General features: G+C 47.4%; 1 protein-coding gene across 4 annotated transcripts; it reads right to left on the minus strand.

Annotated features, from left to right (window-relative positions):
- Nucleotides 1–252: 252 nt before the first annotated feature.
- Nucleotides 253–20,883, minus strand: LOC119180626 (uncharacterized). 4 transcript variants are annotated; one of them, XM_075875100.1, is made up of 3 exons: nucleotides 19,780–20,883; nucleotides 5,889–5,971; nucleotides 253–377 (listed from the first exon to the last, which is right to left on the minus strand). In XM_075875100.1, the coding sequence occupies exons 1-2, from the start codon at nucleotides 20,350–20,352 to the stop codon at nucleotides 5,915–5,917; spliced, it is 630 nt and encodes a 209-aa protein (XP_075731215.1). In that variant the 5' UTR covers nucleotides 20,353–20,883; the 3' UTR covers nucleotides 253–377; nucleotides 5,889–5,914. The 4 variants fall into 4 exon arrangements, with proteins under 4 accessions (XP_075731215.1, XP_075731216.1, XP_075731214.1 ...); XM_075875101.1 differs by lacking the exons at nucleotides 253–377; nucleotides 19,780–20,883 and adding exons at nucleotides 2,825–3,163; nucleotides 10,182–10,280; XM_075875099.1 differs by lacking the exon at nucleotides 253–377 and adding an exon at nucleotides 3,026–3,163 and having other exon boundaries at nucleotides 19,780–20,882.
- Between the last annotated feature and the right edge of the window lie 1,756 nt (nucleotides 20,884–22,639).

The raw sequence follows: 22,639 nt of genomic DNA on the forward strand, positions 1-22,639 counted from the left end.
TCTTCAAATTTCTACCATCCGTGAATCGAATTGATCGAATGAACAAAAGTGGTTATCCGCTATCAAGATCCCCCGATGTCGGGGATCAACTGTGGGCAGGCCAGAGGGTCCATGATGTGGCGGTCGGGCTTGGCCTGACTGTGCAAACGTGGGAGCGGGCCACTGCGCGTTGAGTCGTGCACCTCGGGCTTTAAATAAAGTTTCGCATCCATCCATTCATTGACCATGAAAAAGAACAAAAAAAGAAAGCCGTTTCTACTCCCCGGTCGGGACAAACTTTATTCGGAAAATTGAGCACTACTCTTAATTCTGAAAAGATCCTTTCACCTGGGGGCTTCTTCTCTGGTCCACAGCAACAGCAGCATCTGTATAGCCGTCTGCGAATTTGTTAGACACACAAGAAAAATTGCTTGTTAGGTTATTCGTAATAGAAATTTCAGTAGACTTGTCATTCATTTATTCACCTCAAATCGGGCCTTAAACGTGGTTGCTCGCGTCGTTGCCCCGTTTGCAGAAAAGCACCATAGATTCTTGAAGAAGCGCAACGAGCGCTACCACAACGAGTATGTGAAGGGGAAAGACATGCCGCCGCTGGAAGACGTCTACTTACTTTATTCGGACGTCACCTCATAATTCTTCAATGTTTCTATATTCCCTGGATATCTGGCCAATTCACTCACCTTCATCGAATTCGAAGTTCTTTTTCCCTATTATATTAACCGCCGGTTTAATGGCCTATTCCCCCTAGTGGGTATGAGCCAAAGCAGAGTTACTAGCAAGCAAGCTGTTGTGTCGTGCATATAAGTTAGGACACATCAATGGATGGTTGGACACTAGAGGAGTGACTCTACCCACCAAGGGGGATGGGATGAATCATGCGGCAGTGGGATCTTGGGGTGGAGGAGACGAGGAGTGGAGGCCTAAAGGGACATTTTTTTAGCTAAACGAGAAGATTAGTTGTTCTAACAGTAATTTATGGCTTGTTATGGAAAATAGAACCATTTATTCATCATCATTTACTTTATCTTCATCGTCATTGCTGAAGCTGTGTACATGTATGATATCTTAGGCTGAAAAAGAAGAAGAGTGGTTATAAAGGTAGTGACTTACAGGAGCCCTGCAACACTTTTTAAGCGTGGTCAGAAAACTCTGCCGATCGGTAGTGGAGGCTTCCAAGAACACGTGAGACAAATATTATAGAACATCACGTGACCTAAAACACAATAAATTATCAAAGTGAGCAAAAATTACTTTCTCTTCTGTCGAAAAATGGCGGAATACGCTCGAAAATCACTCGTAGAAAGCCATTTATTGGCCATTGGCTCATTTTAACATGGCGTGCTTGGTCGTTACAGAGATCGCTGTGAGAGGCCGTGACTTGCCCACGCGCGCGCGCGCGATCACACTGAAAACGTCGCGTATTCGAAGAAAGAAAAAAGTGCTCAAGGTCACGAGGTGCACGTGACGTATTTTCGCTGCCCCTGACATCCCTCCCTGCTTAGCTTCCAGCGATTTCGTCGGGACGAGAGTAGAGGGAATGCGTTTGCAGCGTGCGACAAATTTTGGTAACTCCGCTCATACTGGACGGATTCTTAAATTTTGTGGTGCTGAATTCGTGAGGCAATAAACGTTTTTGTTGAATCCATTGCATGGGTATATGAAAAAGTGTTTCAGGGACCCTTTAAGCCTTAAGATGAGCGCAACTGTGTTACATTCCTTATTTGTTTGTAGCCTGGAATCTGTGGCATATACCCACTCTGAGGGTATGATCAAGAAAACATATAGCATTCTATGAACGGTACTGCACTATTGATTACCAAAAAAAATTATGTACAAGAAGGAAGACATTATCAAAAAAAAGATCCAGAAAGTGGGAAATTAAGTAACAAAAACGCAAAAAACATAATCACTATTATAATACCGCTGCGCCCACACTGCTTCCGTAAGGCAACATGCGAACATTTGTTTATGTGCTTTGTGTTTATTTGTCACCTTCCATCCGCATGCTGCGCATGACATCGATTCCCATGGTGGGAAACGCTCGGTGGATTTCGTGCTGAAGGATTGTGTCGTCCGCGATCTCTGACGCCAGCGTAGCTTGTCGTTCGGCCGCCGTCCGCAATCTCACATAGCTCTCGCCGATCGGTGCTGCATGCTCGGACTTGATGATGATGATGACCTCTCATAGATGGCGCTCACCCACAGAGGGGGATGGGCCAGGAACCGGGCGGCAGGATAATTAAATGAAACTAAAATGAAAATGAAGCCAATCTGAAAAAGTAGTTCAAAAATAATACTACCAAAAAAACAAAAATATTTGCTGAGCAAGCGGTCAAACCATCTCTTGTTTTTGATAGACATAACTACGAATTATAAACTAAAAATCTGAAAAGGTTGGGGTTCACTAGCACGGTAATCTTTTAGTTGCATTGATGTAATCAAACACAGTGGAGCATACATCCCTGTGGCAGTAACCAAATGAAGTTCCGCCAAGTGATAAAATTACTGGTAGATTTACTTGTATTGCTAGCTTTTGTAATGGGGCTACTGACTTCTTCAACCACGTCCGTCATCTTTCCTCTCTCTTCTCTTCATCTATCCACTACTCTGTGTCCCTTTATGCCCTCCCCTACACGAAGCTCAACCGTGTCGCCAGATTAGGCAGACAGTAATTAGCTCCTTTTCCCTTCCTTCAAAAACCGCTCGTTCCCACGGTACTTGGGATATGTCTAATCTTTCATTACTTATTTCATTTGCACCTTTTTGATTTTTCAGTGGCGGACAAGATGATTTTTTTGCTGAAAACGACGCCAACACCGACACCTAAATTTCTGCGAAACGAGCTCTTTGTCGCTATCGCGTTAAGACTTTTTTATTGGTGAACAAGAGAAAAGAAACGGGGAAAATGTGGGGAGAAACAAAAAAGGCCTATTTACAACAAAAACGTAGAAAAAAAAACAGTCATCAGTCACTTTGCAGTGATGGGACACTCTAGCGGCCCTTCTGTGTGGCGGCGTTCTTCACTTCCTCGAGGTGCCCTCCGCGGATGAGTTGTTCGCGTCCCCATCGTCATCGTCGTCTTCCAGCGGCGGCATGTCTTTCCCCTTGATGTACTCGTTGTGGTAGTGCTCGTTGCGCATCTTCAAGAATCTCCGGTGCTTTTCTGCAAACGGGGAAACGACGCGAGCGAACCACGTTTAAGGTCTGACCACACGTACCTAACGCCCCTAAAACGTTTCACACGTACCCGTTGCAGCGCGCCGGCGCGTGTCTTTTTGACGCGGCGTCGAGCCCTCTCCTATGTGGAGAGAGAGAGAGAGAGAAATAGCGCCTTCGCGTATCCACGTAGGCGCGGTGCCGCGCCAAAAAGCCTCGCGCTGACGCGCAGCGACGGATACATGGGGTCAGGCCTTTACGTTAACCAACGGGGTTTCGGGCGTCAGCCCTCGCACAGCTTCGAGGGTTTTTTTTTTTTTGCTTTAAACGCAACGCTCATCTGAGTGTCGCGAAAACTGCGTTGTGTGAAAATCCCCCGAAAATAGATTCTGTTTTTTTTTTTGCTTGCTGTTAGCTTTTCTGTGTTCTCAAACTTCTATTGTTTAGTAGAGATTATTAGATATAATTATTATTCATTACAACAGTTATTATACTCATTGCCCTTTCGAGAGTTCTCTGCGGCGGGCTAAAATATCTAGTGTGTGTGCGTTTCAAGTACCTGATACCGTTAGGAGTGGACAAACAGACAAATGTACAGACATACAGTGAGATAGAGAGAGAGAGAGAGAGTGCGTGCGTGTGTGTGAGAGAGAGAGAGAGAGAGAGAGGGAGAGACCTCTAGCGATTCGACGGAAAGCCCACCAGTACACTTTTTGACGAAATTCCACGAGGTTCAACAGCGAGTCTGAACTTCTGAAGAGCGAAACTGCCATGCTTAGTTGACGGCTGAAATGACTACATTAGGATCTTTTATCTTGTTACCCCAATACGGTACGGTAATCATCCGATGGCTCGTTGTGCTGAAGACGCTCCCAGATCCAGTGACAGAAGGCGTCACCTGAACGACGGTTTCCTCGTTAACGATTCGAAGGCCGTGGAGACAATAATTAGTTGTTACATCCACACAGTAATTTTTGGAAATGCATTTGTGGTGTTCCAGTGACCTCGCTCGAATTAGGCGTAGAGTGTGTTATAAGTACACTAGAGGAAACTATGGGCCCGAGTACAACGCACGGCTGCAACGCACGGCGCCCCAGCGAGCATTGGAATGATGGGTATATATTTCCCTAGTCTTGCCCCATTCGTTCTTTTGCCTCCGTTCGGCTCCGTGTGACCTGAATCTGCTTTGTCGCAATACGAATTTCAGCAAAGGTGTAGCAGTTACACTTCACCACCTTGAACTTCTTGGATCACGAATTCAAATCGCGTCACGACGTTCCCAATGGTCCGTTCTTTTATTCGAAACAAAACCAAAACACAGCAAAAAAAAAACAAAGCAACGAGAATGCGTTCAAATCCCGCGAGTACGAACACTACGCAAGACTATGTAAGTTTGTGTACTACCCATAATTCCCACGATGGCTGAACGATCTTGAGTCCCTGAAAGATCGCACTGCCAGAGTCCTCTGCAGTTAATTTTAGGAAGCTCTATACAACTAGCATGGCCTCCCAGATTGCGGGCGGCCGGCTAATTTCGCCACGCGCCCGCGATCTCGGAGGCCATGCAATTGGGTGCGGCAAAAAGCACAACAAGCGAGAAAGAAGGAGCGGTAGGGTGAGACCGCGCACACCGTATTTGCGTGCCGCATTTCCGTTGGCGCAGCCCGTTGTCGTGACTGGTTCAGACCAGCCGACGAGCTTTGTGCTACGTTTAGCGGCTAAGGTACTCGGCTGCTGACCCGGAGGTCGCGGGTTCGCATCCCGGCTGCGGCGGCTGCGTTTCCGATGGAGGCGGAAATGTTCTAAGCCCGTGTGCTCAGATTTGGGTGCACGTTGAAGAACACCAGGTGGTCAAAATTTCCGGAGCCCTCCACTACGGTGTCTCTCATAATCATATCGTGGTTGTGGGACGTTAAACCCCACATATCAATCGAGCTCTGTTCTATGTCAGATAGCCGATCGGTGACTTCGCGTCACTGTGCGTGAAAGGAGGATTGGCCAGGCGCAGGAAAGGAACGCAGGAATTGTTTTAAGTTTGAATACACTTTGTAAGCGACCCCAAACCATCCACCGCCGTCGGCGGCGTCCGCAGTCTTCTCTCTCTCTTTAAAAGAAAGAGGACTTGGCGGGCCGCAGCGCGACGCTCTACCGAATAAGCCACGGACGCGACGCTGATATCGGTGTCAGTAACGCGCCTTATACCCCCTCCCCCTTCGCTCGCTCCTCCGCTCTCCTCGCTCGCTGCAGCTGCGCGCGCACCCCTCTCTCTCGCGCGCCCGCCTTCTCTCTCAGTCTCCCGTCGAGAGCTGGTCGTGAGGGGGAGTAAAGTTAAAATCCGTTGGCATTCGCCAGTGAGTTAACGTAAACTCCCCCGTGTGAACAAATTGCGATTCCCAGGAACCATTACACCATAAAGGCACCATAGTGTGATTAATAAATATAATAGTGCGAATTAATAAATACCCCTCATAGCATCACCCCGTGTATTCGCACTTAACTATGTTCACCCTCGGGGAAATGCTTGGGAGTTTTTTTCTAAAGGTAGGCTCTGGGCGGCGATGTAATATTTAAAAAACGTTATCGCCGTGATCTGCTCTACGAATTGTTGAACTTCTTTGTGTGGGAGTAAAAAAAAAAGAAGCCGGAGCCTGTTGACTGACTCCCTTTAAGTCCCGGAATCGTATACTTCAACACTGCATGGCAATATTGTTTGGACAGGGAAAGATCACTACCTTCTTCGGCCTTGGACATGGGCTTTTCATCGGCCGGTACATTCTTGAAGCCCACGCCACCCCTGCGGTGGCCCTTCTTGCGCCTGCGTGACACGCGTAAATTCAGTTGCACGACATGCCTGATATTTCTGCTGTAGTAAACATTTTATTTAAGTGCTGCGAGCAGCGAGTGACACTTCTTTCTTACTTGCCCACCTGGTCAACACAAAGTGGACCTACGCGGGCGAACTCTACTGTTGGCTAATCGAGGTTACCCTCAATTGGTAACGAAAGTGCCCCGAAACACAACACATGTAACAACAATACATCGGTCTACTTACGTCGTGTTCTTATGGAACCAACCGCTTTAATGCAAGTTACTATACACGAAGTGCGATTGAATGCTTCACGAAAAGCTTGCAAACGTAATTCTTGGTAGTGAAAAATAAATAAATAAAGAGCAGGAGCCCTTCCCTATCCGAAAGTGACCTTTGTTACTTGTCCCGTCCCCCGTACCCTCCTCGCGTATTGCTGGAACTTTGAGCGTTTCCATCTACGTATATCTATCTATCTAGCTGCCTGAGCATGGGTGCTCGCGTGATTGCCCCTTTAACTATGTGTGAACCAAAATTAGTTTGGGACGGTAAAAAGGATTGACTAATATGTGTGTCTGATCAAAACACGAATGACGTGAAAATTCCGTCGCTTACGTATTCGAACCCTTTCCTCCTGAGCCGTGCGGCGCACACCCATATACGACGGTTCGCGGTATGCGCCACAGGTGATTGATAGTTTATATCTAGTCAGGAACGGTGAAAACAGACATTCGGAAGTTACATTCGAGAGCGTAATGAAATGCTGACATCGGCAGCGTTGTCCCGATGAATGCAAATGATAAAGGTCAGGATCCCAGCAAGAATCGAACCCAAACATTCTGTGTGCCAGTCAAGCGTTCTATGCCACAGAACCACGCCAGGTCTGGAAACTGCTTTGGAAAAAAAGAGCCGTATAGTTGGTGACACGTCAATTGTGGTTGCAATGCTGGCTGTCGAACTTTATGAAATTTACATATGTAATCCTGTCATAGGGGCATCACGTTCGGCTGGAGTCATTTGTATGCTTAAGTGCTATTCACCGAGCTTGGTCTGTTGCTATGGTTCATCGTCATCATAGGCCTGACTACGCCCACTTCAGGGCAAAGGCCTCTCCCATGTTCCACCGAACAAACCAGTCCTGCGCTTTCTGCTGCTACGTTATACCTGCAAACTTCTTGGTATAATATGCGCGCCTAATTTTCGGTCTCCCCATCAGGCGTTAGCCTCCTCTTGGAATACGGTTAGTTACCCTTAGCGACCAGCGGTTATCCCGCCGACGCTACATGCCTGGCCCAAGCCCATTTCTTCTTTACGCAACTGAAAACGTGACTGTTATGTTACTCAACTGTAAACAATTCGTTATATCAGACATATGCAACTGTTCAACAAGTCCGTGATACAACCTTTGTACGATACATGTCTTCAGTGCCATTTCGTAATGTATACATCAATGAAAAATTACACTACAATCGCCTTCACTCCGCATGCTTGGCATAACGTCTATTTCCATGATAGTTTGGATCTGCTGAACTTTTTTTAGGGGCCAAGCTCCTCACAGTCTAAGCTCTTCACTGGTCAAGCGTAACCGAGAAAACAAGAGACGGTAAGGCAAAAGAAATGGACGACCGTTTTTCGTCTTATTTCCTAGATGACGTCATGTCAACCGCTATTCTTAAAGCCGCTAAAAGTTTTAGCTACTCTCCGAAGTGCCGATACTGCCTTATTGGCTGCTACGTGCGCTTTGCCTGAGTACGTGGAGAACGAGTGCATCTCTCATTCTTCTGGATAGTCACTGTACGTGGCGGATCGTTGGTGGGGCATGGACGAAGCAGAGCGGCGGGCGCGTTGAAGACGCTTGCGCTCGGCTTCCTTGGCTCGCGTCTCGTCGGTGTTATCCGCGCGCCGTCTGCATTCTCGAACACGATCGGATGCATGGGCGCATGCACGGACGGATGGACACACGTACGGATGAACGACGAATGCTTCACCCCACTCGTCATCATTCACTTCGCGGATATGCTGTGATCTTTTTAAAGTTTCAGTCTTTGCACCAGAAAGAGCCTAGACAATAGTAGCCTCAAAAGAAGTTCTAGACATCATGTTAGTATATGTAGCAGGCCGTTCGTGATCACAACACTGTTTGAGGCCAAAGCATTTAATGAAGCTCCCAAAGGTGCAACCTTTGTTTAGAGTCTCAAGTTCGCATACTGGAGACAGGTGCGCACAGGATAGTCAGTTACAGAAAGGCATGGGAGTGCTTGGGACTCACTCGTGCTAAATCTCGTTCGGTTGTTCCCTGCGTTCACAAGGACCGTGTAACACTTTTCCTAGCAATCTTCCAATGACCTCTGTATCGGAGTTGATTCCCGAGTGATTCGATCGCCGCAGAGCCTTTTGGAATGCGCAGCAGTGATAGTTGAGTTACAGGGGATCACTTCGTCCCAAGGAACGCGCCGAAAGCTCCTCAGGGGGGCGAATGACCGAGGTAGAAGAAGGTCAAGTTCGGCTAGAGGTCAAGGTCGGCGTGCGCCGTGACCTTGAGCGTGTTCCTGCTATCATTGTATCAGGCAATGGCGGTGTAAATAAGCGTGCGCAGGGTTCCCCTTCCAATAGCGGGGGGGGGGGGGGGAATTAAGCGAAAATTCGTCGCAGTGCCGCATCCCTATCATGTCAATGTATGTGGCTGCCTTCGCGCCCCTCCCTTTTCCCCACCCCGTGCGCATACTTAAGGCAGAGCCCTTTACTCAGTGAACGTAATTTGTCGAGAGAACAGGGAGTGATATGGATTGGCAAATTCCCTGCCGCGAGCGGTGATGCAATACCTGCCTTGCATGTTCGTAAAAGGAGCGCCTCCCCTATTTAAAATGCCATTGATAGGATCCCCCTCTGCTGATATAAAGCATTGTTTGACGGTACTCGAGAAGCGTTGCAAAGCTTCTTTAGGAAACCGACGAACATGGTCAGAAAACGCTGCCGATCGGTTCTACTCGAGGCTCCCGAGAACACGCGAACCGAAGGTTATAGCGCAGCACGTGACCTGGAATTTACAATAAATTGCCTAAGTCAGCAAAAAATAACTTCATATTCTCCTGATAAATGGAGCTACAGGCTCGAAAACCACTACGTCACAGGCCAAGTATCAGCCATTGGCCGATTTGAGCATGGTGTGCTCGGTTGCTACGGGGGCCGCCGTAAAGGCCGCGACTTGTCCGCGCGCGTACGCGCGATCGCACTAAAGAGCCGTTCGAAAAAGAAAAAAAAAAGAGAGAGAGAGAGAAAGTGCTCTGGGTCACGAGGCGCGCGTGACGTATATTCTTAATCCGTGCCCCCCTCCCTGTTTAGTTTCCTGCGCCTTCTTCGAGACGAGAGAAGAGAATGCAATAGCAGCGTGTGACAAATATTTGTAACTCCACCCGTCCTGTACTGATCGTAAAAGTGTTTGCGGCGGTGAATTTGTGAGGCAAATAAGCTCCTTTAGTGAATCCGTTTTAACCCCACTCGTACTAGACGGCTTCTAAATATTTCGCGGTGGTGAATTGGTGAGGCAGCTCCTTTAGTGAATTCATTGTAACTTCATTCGTACCAGGTGTATTCTGAAGATTTTTGCGGGTGTGAATTCGTGAGGCAATAAGCTCTTTTAGTGAATTCTTTCCATGGCTACTAGGAAAAGTATTGCAGAGCCCTTTCGCGTTCGCGTCGTTTTTAACAGCGAAGATAGTTCTCTGTCGACCGGTCGCCGTTGTCGTTACGCAGCTCGGCAAAAGGAGAGTGCCGCTGCGGAAGAGGCGGGGAGATGAGGCGACCAATGAGAGGCCGCGCCAGGTGCGAGGAGGAAAAGCGGTAACCAACGCGATGCGCGGAGGAGACTCCACGACGCGACCATAGGGAGAGGTAAACCAGAGACCCGACCGGCTATGGGGATGAGCAGAACCCCGTGCGAGCCGTAGATGGCGTGCGCTTCTTGCAAGCATACACGAGCGAGAAACCAGAGCGGGAGCTGCCAAGAGAGCGTTACGCTTATAGTGCATGTGCTTAAATAACATATTTTCGAAGCTTTCGCGGTGTGAATTCGGCGTTATCCCTCCCCCCTTTTTTTTCTCGTAATTATTCAGCCAATATAACTGGTCCATTTAATGGCCTTATTTATCGTCGTGAGACGAATACGCGATATCGCGAGGCTCACGGAGGGTGTCACAGCGAGCTCGACATATGCGCTCACTTGGATGTCATGGATGACTGTATACTACTCATGTTGACTCAGTCGAGTTGCACCGTGCCTGCCGGACGTCTGTCGTAGTCGGAGCTGTGTTTCTTCTCCTCTAGGTGCTGGCAAAGAAAGTATGGCGTCACGATGATGATGATAATGGCGTCTCGAGCATCGTTTACTGTTGTCGTCATCTTCTTTACGCTGATCTGCCATCGCACGTCAGAAAACCAACGGCTTAATGGATGAAATCGAGGTTTTCACGCAAGTAACGTAAGCCCGTATGGTCAGTAGGTATACATGATAGAATTAAAAAAACACTATACCATGAAATAGATAGATAGATAGATAGATAGATAGATAGATAGATAGATAGATAGATAGATAGATAGATAGATAGATAGATAGATAGATAGATAGATAGTATTCAAAGAAACGTTTCGCACTTGATAATTGCTGAGCTTTTACGCTTCGAAATCACAATATCATTAACAGGGAAGCCGTAGTCGAGGGCCCCGGTAATTTCGACCGCCTGGTGATTCTTGATACAGAGTTAGCCACCCTAACACAGGCCTCCAGCTTTTCGCATCAATCAGAATGCGGCCTCGTTTAACGCTCGTCCCGTTGTCTCTTTCTCGTCCGTGTGGCTATAGCGCTGTGGCACCTTTTCACGTGTTCAACCATTTAGACCAATAAAGCCACGTGGAAAAACGGCGGCCGGGATTCAATCCCGCGACCTTCGGTTCAGCTGTCGAGAACAGTAGGGACCAGACCACCGCGTCGGGTATATAGTCCCACCTAAGGAGACGATTCACCATTGATGAGGACGCTCATTTTATTGTACATCCATTGAAAATCTGGATGGTCGACCAGATACTTATGATCGTTAACTCAGGCGTGTGTGCGTGAGGAAGAATCAGATTGACACGAGCGAGGACCTAGGAGTGGTCGGTGCAATGTAACGTCCAGCTGCTTTGCAATACTGGCGTCACACCCAATGTTCTCTTTGAGTTGGCAGTGGCTGTCGCTGCTGTGAGCCATCCGCGGCCGCGCCGCTAAACGACTCATCGGTGCACAGCTCACTGAAGGACGGCCATGACGTCGTGGCCAGAGGCGGCTGGAAGTTGTCCCACTCCAGGGAACGCGTGTCCGAGCCGGTCCCCGCGCTCGGCCGCGAGGAGTCGCTCGTTTCGCCGCTAGGGGGCTTCGCCGTACCGGCCGGCGCGGCCCGGCGTTCTCGAGGCAGCTGACGTGAAGCGCCCGATCGGAACTGTGGGCAAAGATAAACAGAAACTATAGATAAGCACAGCTTCAGATGGCAGTGGCATATCCGCCTTGAAGGGGCATGCACTCAAGTCTGCAACCATTGAGAGCGCGCGCTAGACTGACGTCATAAGGCGGACGGTCGGTGACCATGTCGGTGACTCCGGCTTTGGAAAACATTCAGTGCAGCATCAGTAGTACTAGTTAAGTCGTAGCGCCCGCCTGCTGCCGTGCTTCGGTGATCAGGACGGGGCCTCTGCTGCGTTCTTAAGTTGTATTCTGCCTTACATTAATTGGTGATAAGGCGGAGAGCATGCAGTGGGAGTTGAAAGCTGGGGGCAAACACGATTGGGTCGCTTATATATATATATATATATATATATATATATATATATATATATATATATATATATATATATATGTGTGTGTGTGTGTGTGTGTGTGTGTGTGTGTGTGTGTGTGTGTGTGTGTGTGTGTGTGTGTCGGGAAAAGGGTTTACGCTTGTTCAAAACTGTTTATTGGTCGACGTTTCGGCCGCCAATAAAGTTGACTTTTTTCCTCTTTGTCTACGCCAACTGAAGGCACCCTTTTCCTTTTATATATATATATATATATATATATATATATATATATATATATACATATAGGTATGGGATATGGCACAACGGGAGAGTTGTCAACAAGGGTAAATATATTTATTTCCCAACAGTTTCGGGAGGGGTCCTCCCTTCTTCAGGGGATGAGTTGGCGTAGACAAACTCATCCCCTGAAGAAGGGAGGACCCCTCCCGAAACTGTTGGGAAATAAATATATTTATCCTTGTTGACAACGCTCCCGTAGTGCCATATCCCATACCTGCAAGAAGACTAACTGGCCCATTGAATTATTACTCCCACTATATATATATATATATATATATATATATATATATATATATATATATATATATATATATATATATATATATATATTAAAGAAGTCACGGTATACCTAAGGGCTCGTTTTACCATGTTTTGAGACAATATATTCATGAGATCTAACAGGCAATAATGCCAAGGAATGTATAGGGAAAGTTATTAGATCCAATTATAATGTAAAATGTGAAGAAAAGTGGGTCAAAAGATAACTTGCCGTGAGCAGGAACCGAACCTGCGATCTTCGAATAACGCGTTCGATGCTTCACCACTGAACTACCACGGCGGCTATCCCCGCAGACCCTTTATTGGGTTTATATGTGAATTTAAACGTTATAGTTCATGAGAGTGAGCGGAAACGAGAAAACCAAGATCTTCCTTTCCGGAACTGTCGAATGCAGTGTCAGTCATTCATGGATACGGAAAGAATACGCACGTGCGAATATTAAACAATCTTTGAACAAAGAATCGAGCAGCATTCTATTCGATTCGGTACTCGGACCGAATAGTGCGTATCTTACAAAGCGAATATTTTTCGAATTATAAGCACCAGCGGTAAAATCCCAAAGGGGGCAACATGTTGAAAAAGCAAAGGATATCAAAGTTCTTATTTGAATTAGTGAATTGCCAAGTCGCTTGCTGTTAAAGCTTTCGCGGGACAATCGATGTTTTATTCATCAAAAGGTGAACGAATTCTTTGCTTTAAACTCCAGTGCCGCCAAGGCGAGTATGTCTTCAATCCACTATCATTATAACGATATTAACTACGCAAATTAATGAAGCATTATTAGACTTTCGGGTACTGTATTGCTAATTAAAATCGGGCGATGAAGTACCACTTGGAATACTGAAGTAACTGCTGCGTTAATGTTACAGTTAAGTAGTGCCTCGATGGCTCTAGTCTCTGTTGTATACGAGCTTACTTCAGTTCACATAATTGCGGTGTGTTTCGTCTGTTAAATGTAACGGTAATGTTCCTGAGCTAACGTTTGTGAATATCCGTCTTGAAATAAGAAAAAAAAAGTTTAGAATTCTAGGGCTGCATTGAAAATGGTTGCCTTACTATTCGAACAGTATTATATTCGTACTAGACATGATAACTATTCGATCTGGTTCCAAATTTTACCGTTCGCGCACCTCTAGGAAGGAGTGAATGCGCGCGCAAGACATCGCTTATCGGAACAAGGTTTTACAGTTAACCCTCGTGTCGACGGAGCTTTGCGCTCCGAACTGCACGAGCGACATTTTCAGTCGTGTACTCGTTCAGTCGCATAATCAATGCGGCAATAAAGATAAGCCACATTTGAGCATGCGCGCGTATACGCGCCTGCCTTGCTCTTTGTTTTGTTTTTTAATCGCCACGAATGTAAAATCCACTCGGAACGTCGAAAGCGCTCTCAGCAGTTTAGCGCAAAAATAAAAAAAAAGATAAAAAGAAAGGGGGTACAAATATCGAAGACAGCCGTTCTCACTATGATGTCATACCATGAACCAACATAAAGTTCGCAGTACATAAGGCGCCAGTCCGGGTGATTGCACTGTTCTTTTGTTGTTACTGTTTTTCTCGGTTCCGTACAGTTGATTGCGCATCTTGAGGCCAAAGGAGTTGCCTCTGCCGCGGCGATAAAAAAAAAAAAAGGACGGAAACTGATAGACAGGCTCGTTATTGTCGACGCGCATGCTCAGATGGGGCCCGTTTCGAACTGCAGGTGTCGCTCGTGCTGTCCCTAGCGCGACGCTCCGTCGTTCTATACAAGTGGCACTGTTGACCACTGCACACAGGGACGCCCGCAAACGTTTTAGGCGAAAGGGTACCGTCGAGTGCGATTCGAAGATTATCGCGCGAGCATCGACGAATAAGTACAACAGCGCCACGTCCAATAATGCTCTTTCGAAGAGAGGGTGGTATCACGCAACAAGCTAATTCCTTCTCTTTTTTTTTTTTTTTTTTTTTTGCTGTTCCTTTAAGCTGCGATCATTCCCATCCGAGGAAGCTGATTAAACGAAGCAGTGCGAAGCATATAGTTCTAACACATTTTTTCCCCGCGGGAAATTTTGTCATCGCCAGCGTAGATAAGAACCCTCAAAGAATACACTTAACCGCAACAAATAGAAGACTCAAAATAAAGAGCTCGTCGTGGCGGTAGTGGTTAGAAGAGGAGAAAGGCACCTAATTTCTGCAGACCAGTCGGGGCGCAGTAGGGGGCGACTGTTGTAGCATGGAAAAGCCGACGAGGGAGAGAAGAATGCACAGATTTGATTTTTGACTGTTCCGGAACGTGCCGCAAGGCCCCTGGAACGTTAGGCAGGTCGACGCTAACCGATAACCTTCACATCGCAAGCGACTGTGCGTGGAATTATGCAGAAAAACGTCAGCGTCCCGTCCGCATGTGGCGGTGCTCTGGGCTCGGCAAGAGCGCATCTTTCGTAAGTTCGCATCATGCGCTTGCCTCTTACACTTATCGCATCTATTTGCGGATACAGCAAGCATCCACGCAGTCATTTTCTTCAACAGTGTTGTGGCTCGGGCGAGTTGGTTATCCATGAACTTAGCTTCTATTAGCGCGGCACATATGAAAAGGAAAGAGGAAAGAATACAGAGACGTCAAGACAGGTAGGCGCTAAACTTCCAACTGTTTATTTCATGCCCTTGACACCCATCTTATACATGCGTAGAAACACGACTCATCTTGCACGTGGTGACATCCCAAGAAACGTCATTTCCTTATCTGTCAAAGCAATCGAAGGTGAACTCACACACAAGTTTCCCATTTTTTCTATTGCCTCGGCTTCTTTGATCTCACGTGTCAGCTGATTGCGAGACCGGCTGATAACGGTGCAGCTAAACAGATCAGGGGAGCACCCACACCCCTTGCAGTGCGCCGCCAAGAACCCTCCCGCTGAAAGTTTATTTCTCGCGTTGTAAGCATGTTCCCGCAGTCTATCATTAAGACACCGCTTAGTCTGTCCTATGTAATATCTTCCACACGATAACAAGAACACGTACACAACGCAACACACACAATCTACATATCTAACCTGATGTTTCTTATCACATACTAAGCGAATAGAACTAATTGGGCAGGTCAACTTGCAAAGCTCCCCTAGTTTTTTGGGGGCTGAAAACACCACACGTACGTGAGCCCGCTGGGCTACCTTCTTCAAGTTATGAGAGACAGTGTGCATATATGGGATTACGCCTATTCTGCTACCCGAACACTCCAACACTTGTTGCCTATCTTTCTGTGAAGCTTTGAGGATACGCTCAGCTACAGAGACCTGCAGCAGAACAGGGTACCCTGCTTCGGTGAGACGCTTACTCTGAGCCTCGAAACTGTGTGCCATTTTGTGATGACACGATTTTGCTAGGGCGTTTTTAAAACACAAGTTTGCGATTCCTCTCTTTATAAGCTTAGAGTGCGCCGAGACAAAAGAAAGCAGAGGCTTATTTGCCCGTGGCTCATACGACCAGCAAGTGTGATTTCCTAGAAAAAACAACCGGATATCCAAAAACCGCAGAGAGGCACCTTGGGGGAGCTCGCAAGTAATTTCAAGGGGTGCGAGACATTCCTTAATCGCTGGTAATACTTCTTCAACCTTCGCTTCTAGGTCAACTGGTGTACAGTCCATCAAAAACAGGAAATCATCGACAAAACGAAAAGATTTGCACACTGGAGTGTCGTCTAACGTTGAGGACAAGGAAGTGCTAAGGCTGGATAAAAACAGATCACTAAGAATGGGTGCTATGCACGAGCCGATGCATACACCGTTTTTTTGCAAATACAACGCGTTGTCCCATGAGATAAAAGTAGAGGAAAGGTAAAAAGATAAAAGTTCTAAAAAGTGACTCAACGATAATGAAGCTTCATTTTGAAAGCGCGTGACACCGTAATCATCTATGGCATGTTCAATAGCAGACAACAGAGCACCATGAGGTATCGAGTAATACAAGTCTTTTATGTCCACCGAGAAGGCTTGGTAACTGTCATGTGTGTGGTTATTCAAGAATTCAATTACCTGATCGGAGTTCCTAATCAAGAAAGGATCATTAACGGGTAAACAAGCAAGCCTGGCTTGAAGAAACAAAGCGACTGACTTTTGCCATGTGTCATTTTCTGAAATAATTACCCTCAACGGGACGTCTGGTTTGTGGGTCTTAGCGCTGAAGAGAACTTCAAGGTGACCTCGTCTGCTGTCATTGACACTTTTCTTTAGCTTATCAAGATTCAGCCTACTACACAGTTTCTTGGCCTGCGCCTTAACTTTTGTCGGAACGACCTGATCATGCACTTTGAAAACACTGGAGATGGCTTCCTTCGCCTTAGCACAAAACGTGGCTGCAGGCAAAACAGCAAAACCACCTTCCTTGTCGGCAGGCAACACACACAAGGAATTGCTTGTCAGATACTCCGAAACACGTTTTACAGAGTGTTTTGGACGCGGCATACGATTACGTGAAATAACATCTACACCTTCAGATACAACGCGGGACGCTTCCTCCTCAGGGACGAGTTTAGCAAGCTCGTCCAGGGTTCGTCCAGGGTTCGTCCACGATGCGCTCTCACTGGGTCCGAAGTTCGCGGTCGAAAAGAGGAGGCCACCGGAAGAACTGTTGTCCATGGTGAGACAGCTTGCTAAACTCGTCCCTGAGGAGGAAGCGTCCCGCGTTGTATCTGAAGGTGTAGATGTTATTTCACGTAATCGTATGCCGCGTCCAAAACACTCTGTAAAACGTGTTTCGGAGTATCTGACAAGCAATTCCTTGTGTGTGTTGCCTGCCGACAAGGAAGGTGGTTTTGCTGTTTTGCCTGCAGCCACGTTTTGTGCTAAGGCGAAGGAAGCCATCTCCAGTGTTTTCAAAGTGCATGATCAGGTCGTTCCGACAAAAGTTAAGGCGCAGGCCAAGAAACTGTGTAGTAGGCTGAATCTTGATAAGCTAAAGAAAAGTGTCAATGACAGCAGACGAGGTCACCTTGAAGTTCTCTTCAGCGCTAAGACCCACAAACCAGACGTCCCGTTGAGGGTAATTATTTCAGAAAATGACACATGGCAAAAGTCAGTCGCTTTGTTTCTTCAAGCCAGGCTTGCTTGTTTACCCGTTAATGATCCTTTCTTGATTAGGAACTCCGATCAGGTAATTGAATTCTTGAATAACCACACACATGACAGTTACCAAGCCTTCTCGGTGGACATAAAAGACTTGTATTACTCGATACCTCATGGTGCTCTGTTGTCTGCTATTGAACATGCCATAGATGATTACGGTGTCACGCGCTTTCAAAATGAAGCTTCATTATCGTTGAGTCACTTTTTAGAACTTTTATCTTTTTACCTTTCCTCTACTTTTATCTCATGGGACAACGCGTTGTATTTGCAAAAAAACGGTGTATGCATCGGCTCGTGCATAGCACCCATTCTTAGTGATCTGTTTTTATCCAGCCTTAGCACTTCCTTGTCCTCAACGTTAGACGACACTCCAGTGTGCAAATCTTTTCGTTTTGTCGATGATTTCCTGTTTTTGATGGACTGTACACCAGTTGACCTAGAAGCGAAGGTTGAAGAAGTATTACCAGCGATTAAGGAATGTCTCGCACCCCTTGAAATTACTTGCGAGCTCCCCCAAGGTGCCTCTCTGCGGTTTTTGGATATCCGGTTGTTTTTTCTAGGAAATCACACTTGCTGGTCGTATGAGCCACGGGCAAATAAGCCTCTGCTTTCTTTTGTCTCGGCGCACTCTAAGCTTATAAAGAGAGGAATCGCAAACTTGTGTTTTAAAAACGCCCTAGCAAAATCGTGTCATCACAAAATGGCACACAGTTTCGAGGCTCAGAGTAAGCGTCTCACCGAAGCAGGGTACCCTGTTCTGCTGCAGGTCTCTGTAGCTGAGCGTATCCTCAAAGCTTCACAGAAAGATAGGCAACAAGTGTTGGAGTGTTCGGGTAGCAGAATAGGCGTAATCCCATATATGCACACTGTCTCTCATAACTTGAAGAAGGTAGCCCAGCGGGCTCACGTACGTGTGGTGTTTTCAGCCCCCAAAAAACTAGGGGAGCTTTGCAAGTTGACCTGCCCAATTAGTTCTATTCGCTTAGTATGTGATAAGAAACATCAGGTTAGATATGTAGATTGTGTGTGTTGCGTTGTGTACGTGTTCTTGTTATCGTGTGGAAGATATTACATAGGACAGACTAAGCGGTGTCTTAATGATAGACTGCGGGAACATGCTTACAACGCGAGAAATAAACTTTCAGCGGGAGGGTTCTTGGCGGCGCACTGCAAGGGGTGTGGGTGCTCCCCTGATCTGTTTAGCTGCACCGTTATCAGCCGGTCTCGCAATCAGCTGACACGTGAGATCAAAGAAGCCGAGGCAATAGAAAAAATGGGAAACTTGTGTGTGAGTTCACCTTCGATTGCTTTGACAGATAAGGAAATGACGTTTCTTGGGATGTCACCACGTGCAAGATGAGTCGTGTTTCTACGCATGTATAAGATGGGTGTCAAGGGCATGAAATAAACAGTTGGAAGTTTAGCGCCTACCTGTCTTGACGTCTCTGTATTCTTTCCTCTTTCCTTTTCATATGTGCCGCGCTAATAGAAGCTAAGTTCAATTTTCTTCAACTTCGACAGTCGCCGACTCCTGCTTAATGTTTTTTAAAAGGAAGTAGATTACACTAGCCGGTCAAGAAGCAGCAAAGCTGGCCGATCTTGGGGGCTCGGGGCCTGTACACGCGCTACAGCCGCACCGCACGTGCCAAGACACCTGCCGCACGCAAGCGGAGAGCGAAAGAACGTTCGCCCTTTTGCCCTAGGCTGTTCGGAAAGCGCGTGTACTGGCCCTTACTGTAGCCTTCTTGGCTGATTCAAGGTCTTTCCTCGGAGAAGACCGAGTTGGATTGAACCACAGCATGCGCCATGCTAAAAATTTCAAACTCAACCTCCAAATATTAATGCCCGTACGCAAACTCGGCAATGCGGCTGCGCTTAATGTCTGTAGACGTACATGGCTTAGCGGCGGCTGCTCCTCAGCGCATGGGAGTCTAGGCGAAGTTAAACTCAGGTGTTGCATTCATGGCCAATGGCGCCGTGGGTTTTTTTGCGGTCACACCTCGACCTTAAGAGGTTCGCTCTTTAAAAACTGTATAGAAGCTTTATGCATGTGATTATCGTGCCATGATTATACGAAATGCAGACCCCTCCTTCCATCGAACCGAATGAATGCGAACATCTCTGACGACAAACTGTGTTGAATGATTATCTCCATTGCGCAGGACAGATCGGCTTATAGAATGACTTGAATAACTTGACCGTGTGAGTGAATGTTTTGTGAGAGTGAATGTTCAAGACTTGAGTAGTTAACAGAGCATTTAAGCCAAGGAAACAGAGAAGTTCGCAGCAGCATCGCAATACAGATTTTCAACACGAATGCATGAGCTCACCGCTGTCGAGTGCAATGCCGGGTCCGAGCATGTTCCACCGGGACTCGCGTATCTCGACTTTCGGAATCCCTCGCGGTGACTGGACGACGGCGGCGGCCTCGACGTTGTCACCGGACTGTTGTACCCCGGGTGGTACGGTGACCTCTTAATTGCCGCTGCGTCGGGCGAGGATGACCGTCCGGCGCTGCTGCCGTAATCGAAGCGCCGAGGCGGCCCGCCGACGGCCGTCGCCTCGCGACCATCGCAGAAGAGCTCGACGTCCTCGTCGCGATCACCGCCACAGCAAGCCCGCGAGCGGACCTCCTGAAAGCTTCGGCGGCGCCGTCTCTTGTTGCAGTGGCGGTGGTGGTCGTGACTGCAGTGCAGTTCGCGCCTCGTTTGCTGCGACGAACAGGCGAACAGGAGCACGGCGAGAACCAAAGCTGCGAGGAAGATGATCGCCGCAACCAACACGGCGACGAGGCTCTCGAGTACGCTCTCGTCCGGGGAGCACAGAGGTGGACCGAGACTGGCAGCAGGTACGGGCGTAGTCGTGTCGCTTATTGCCGCTGCACCGTCGGCCAGCGAAGGCATGCTTCAACAAGTACGGCGCGGAGGAAAGTTGGTTAGGCTTAGCTCGGCGTCCGGTCACACGACGACGCGTGTACACGGAAGGCTCGCTAGCTCGTGTTAGGCTTAGCTGAAAGTTCCATCTAGGTGATGGAATACGGTGGGCGTTCCGCACTGTGGGCGGATGTGTGTATCGCAGACGAGTTTTCGAACGACGATTCACGATAAGGCGCTTCAAACTCGGGCAGTGATGTTGGGTGCCCAAGATGGTCATGATAGCGCGGCAAGCGTTGCGTTCATCGGCTGTTGTCCGTCGCCTTTTGAATTATGAATTTGACTGTCAGTACGGGGTTGATAACGTTGCACTATTATGGGCAACTTGTCGCACTCTATGTTGCTATGCATGAGTCCGTTGTGGTGCGCGACGTAATTCGCTTGTACGTTTACGCACGTTTGTCCATGTCCAGGAGCGTCATATATGTTGACGCCGACCTGGGCATAAACAAACCTGACACGTTGAATGACAGTTCTATTGGCAGGGAAAGATTAAATCGGCTATCGACGTCAACGTTACCAGATTCTAGTAACGTTGATCGACGTCGTACGTAAACCATCGCCGCCATAGGCGTCCCCTCCCCCTACAAGTCACTATAGAAGAGCTTGGCGCGCCAAGTCTGCCCCTTACATTGGTTTAATAGGGGGAAGAAGCGACGAACATTCGCCCCCCCCCCCCCCCCGTTCCCACTTGGTGGGGAACCGTGCATGCGCGCGCCTCTGATCGCTGCCACACTTTATTTCGCAAATGTTTGGGTGTCGTGCCCACTTCCAACCTGCCAGTGACCTGTCAGGTCACTGAAGCAGTGACCTGAAATCATGAAAAATTTTAAATTAAATCTCGACCGCCCGCGACGAGCACCAATATTCTTCTCCGTTTGTAATGGGACCCTGAAAAAGTACGCGTTCAAAAACCTAATGAAATATGGCGGTGAATTACCTTCCTGAAGAGAGAAACGTCTCAACGCCAGTAGTTCGACGGTTGAAAATTATTTCTCTATAAAAATATTCTGCTGCAAGTTCTATCTAGCGGGCCAATGACGAGTACCCACGCCGCTTCGTTTGTGCCCGTTGCGGTGTTCTATAGTGCAGGTCGCGGGATCAAATCCCGGTCCCCGGTGGCCGCATTTCAAGCAGGAAATGCCGTAGAGTTCCCGCGTACTTTCTGTTTATTTCGTTAATTTGCCTTATGGTATCAACACATTTTACCCAAAATCGTGCGTTTGCTTCATAGCGGAAGGTCCGATCACAGCGATGCACAGTGAGCGTAGACAGTCGATCAACTGACAAGCGGTGAAGCGCGCCGGCATTTATGCACGTGCCGTCGAATATTCCAGCGTTATCGCTAGCGGCCACTCAGGCTCTCGAATAATCTGTAATGTTTGCGAAGTGGGCGTAATATTAACAAAACGATCTACTACAGTCCTCAAGCTTCTCGAACAGTGCAGGCGCGGTTTGCGCTCACAATACTGACAGTGTAGCGGGGCGGTAACAAAACTTCAGGAAGGACGATAGTTATAGCGCGAGAACAAAACGACGACACAGAGACAAGAAGGACACGAAAGACACGACCTTCTTGTCTCTGTGTCGTCATTTTGTTCTCGCGCTATAACTATCGTCATGCCATACCAACTAGCCCAAGCTGCCACACTTTTGAAGAAGGAGCGTGGCACTATATACAACTTAAAAAATGAAGTTATTGTACTTGCTATGTGGCAGCTGGGTTTTTTGTTGTTTACGGTTATCCGCCGCATTAAAGGAAAATAAAGAGAAAAAACGATTTTTCGCTTTTATTAAATTACACTTTCACAGTACCGAAAACGCCACTTTTAGGCCGTGTTCACACTGAGCATTCCGGCCGCCGAAAGGGCCCTCTCCGCGCCGATCGCTTTACTGCTAACAGCGTTGGCAAGCAAAAAAAAAAAAAAAAAAAAAAACGCCCCAAAAGAAAATGTTGGAGGCAGCGCCATTTCTGTATTACCGCAAACCATTTAATTATCGATCAAGATCTTTATCGGTGAAATTGAATTATTGTTCTCTGATTGGGCCATAAAGTCAACATACAAAGCTTTATGAAATTTCGTTTAGCCAGTGTCGCCAAAATACGAAAACAATAAGCTTCGAATTGTGTGACGTCACACGCAGAGGTTTTGGCGCGAAATTTAAAAACGACTGAGACATTACAGTTTTCACATTACAATCTATCAGTTTAGGACGGTTGATTGCTTCAATTTGGCGTTAATTTAACAATGGGAGC

The sequence above is a fragment of the Rhipicephalus microplus genome, chromosome 10 (assembly GCF_043290135.1).
Source record: "Rhipicephalus microplus isolate Deutch F79 chromosome 10, USDA_Rmic, whole genome shotgun sequence".
NCBI classification, from domain to species: domain Eukaryota; kingdom Metazoa; phylum Arthropoda; class Arachnida; order Ixodida; family Ixodidae; genus Rhipicephalus; species Rhipicephalus microplus.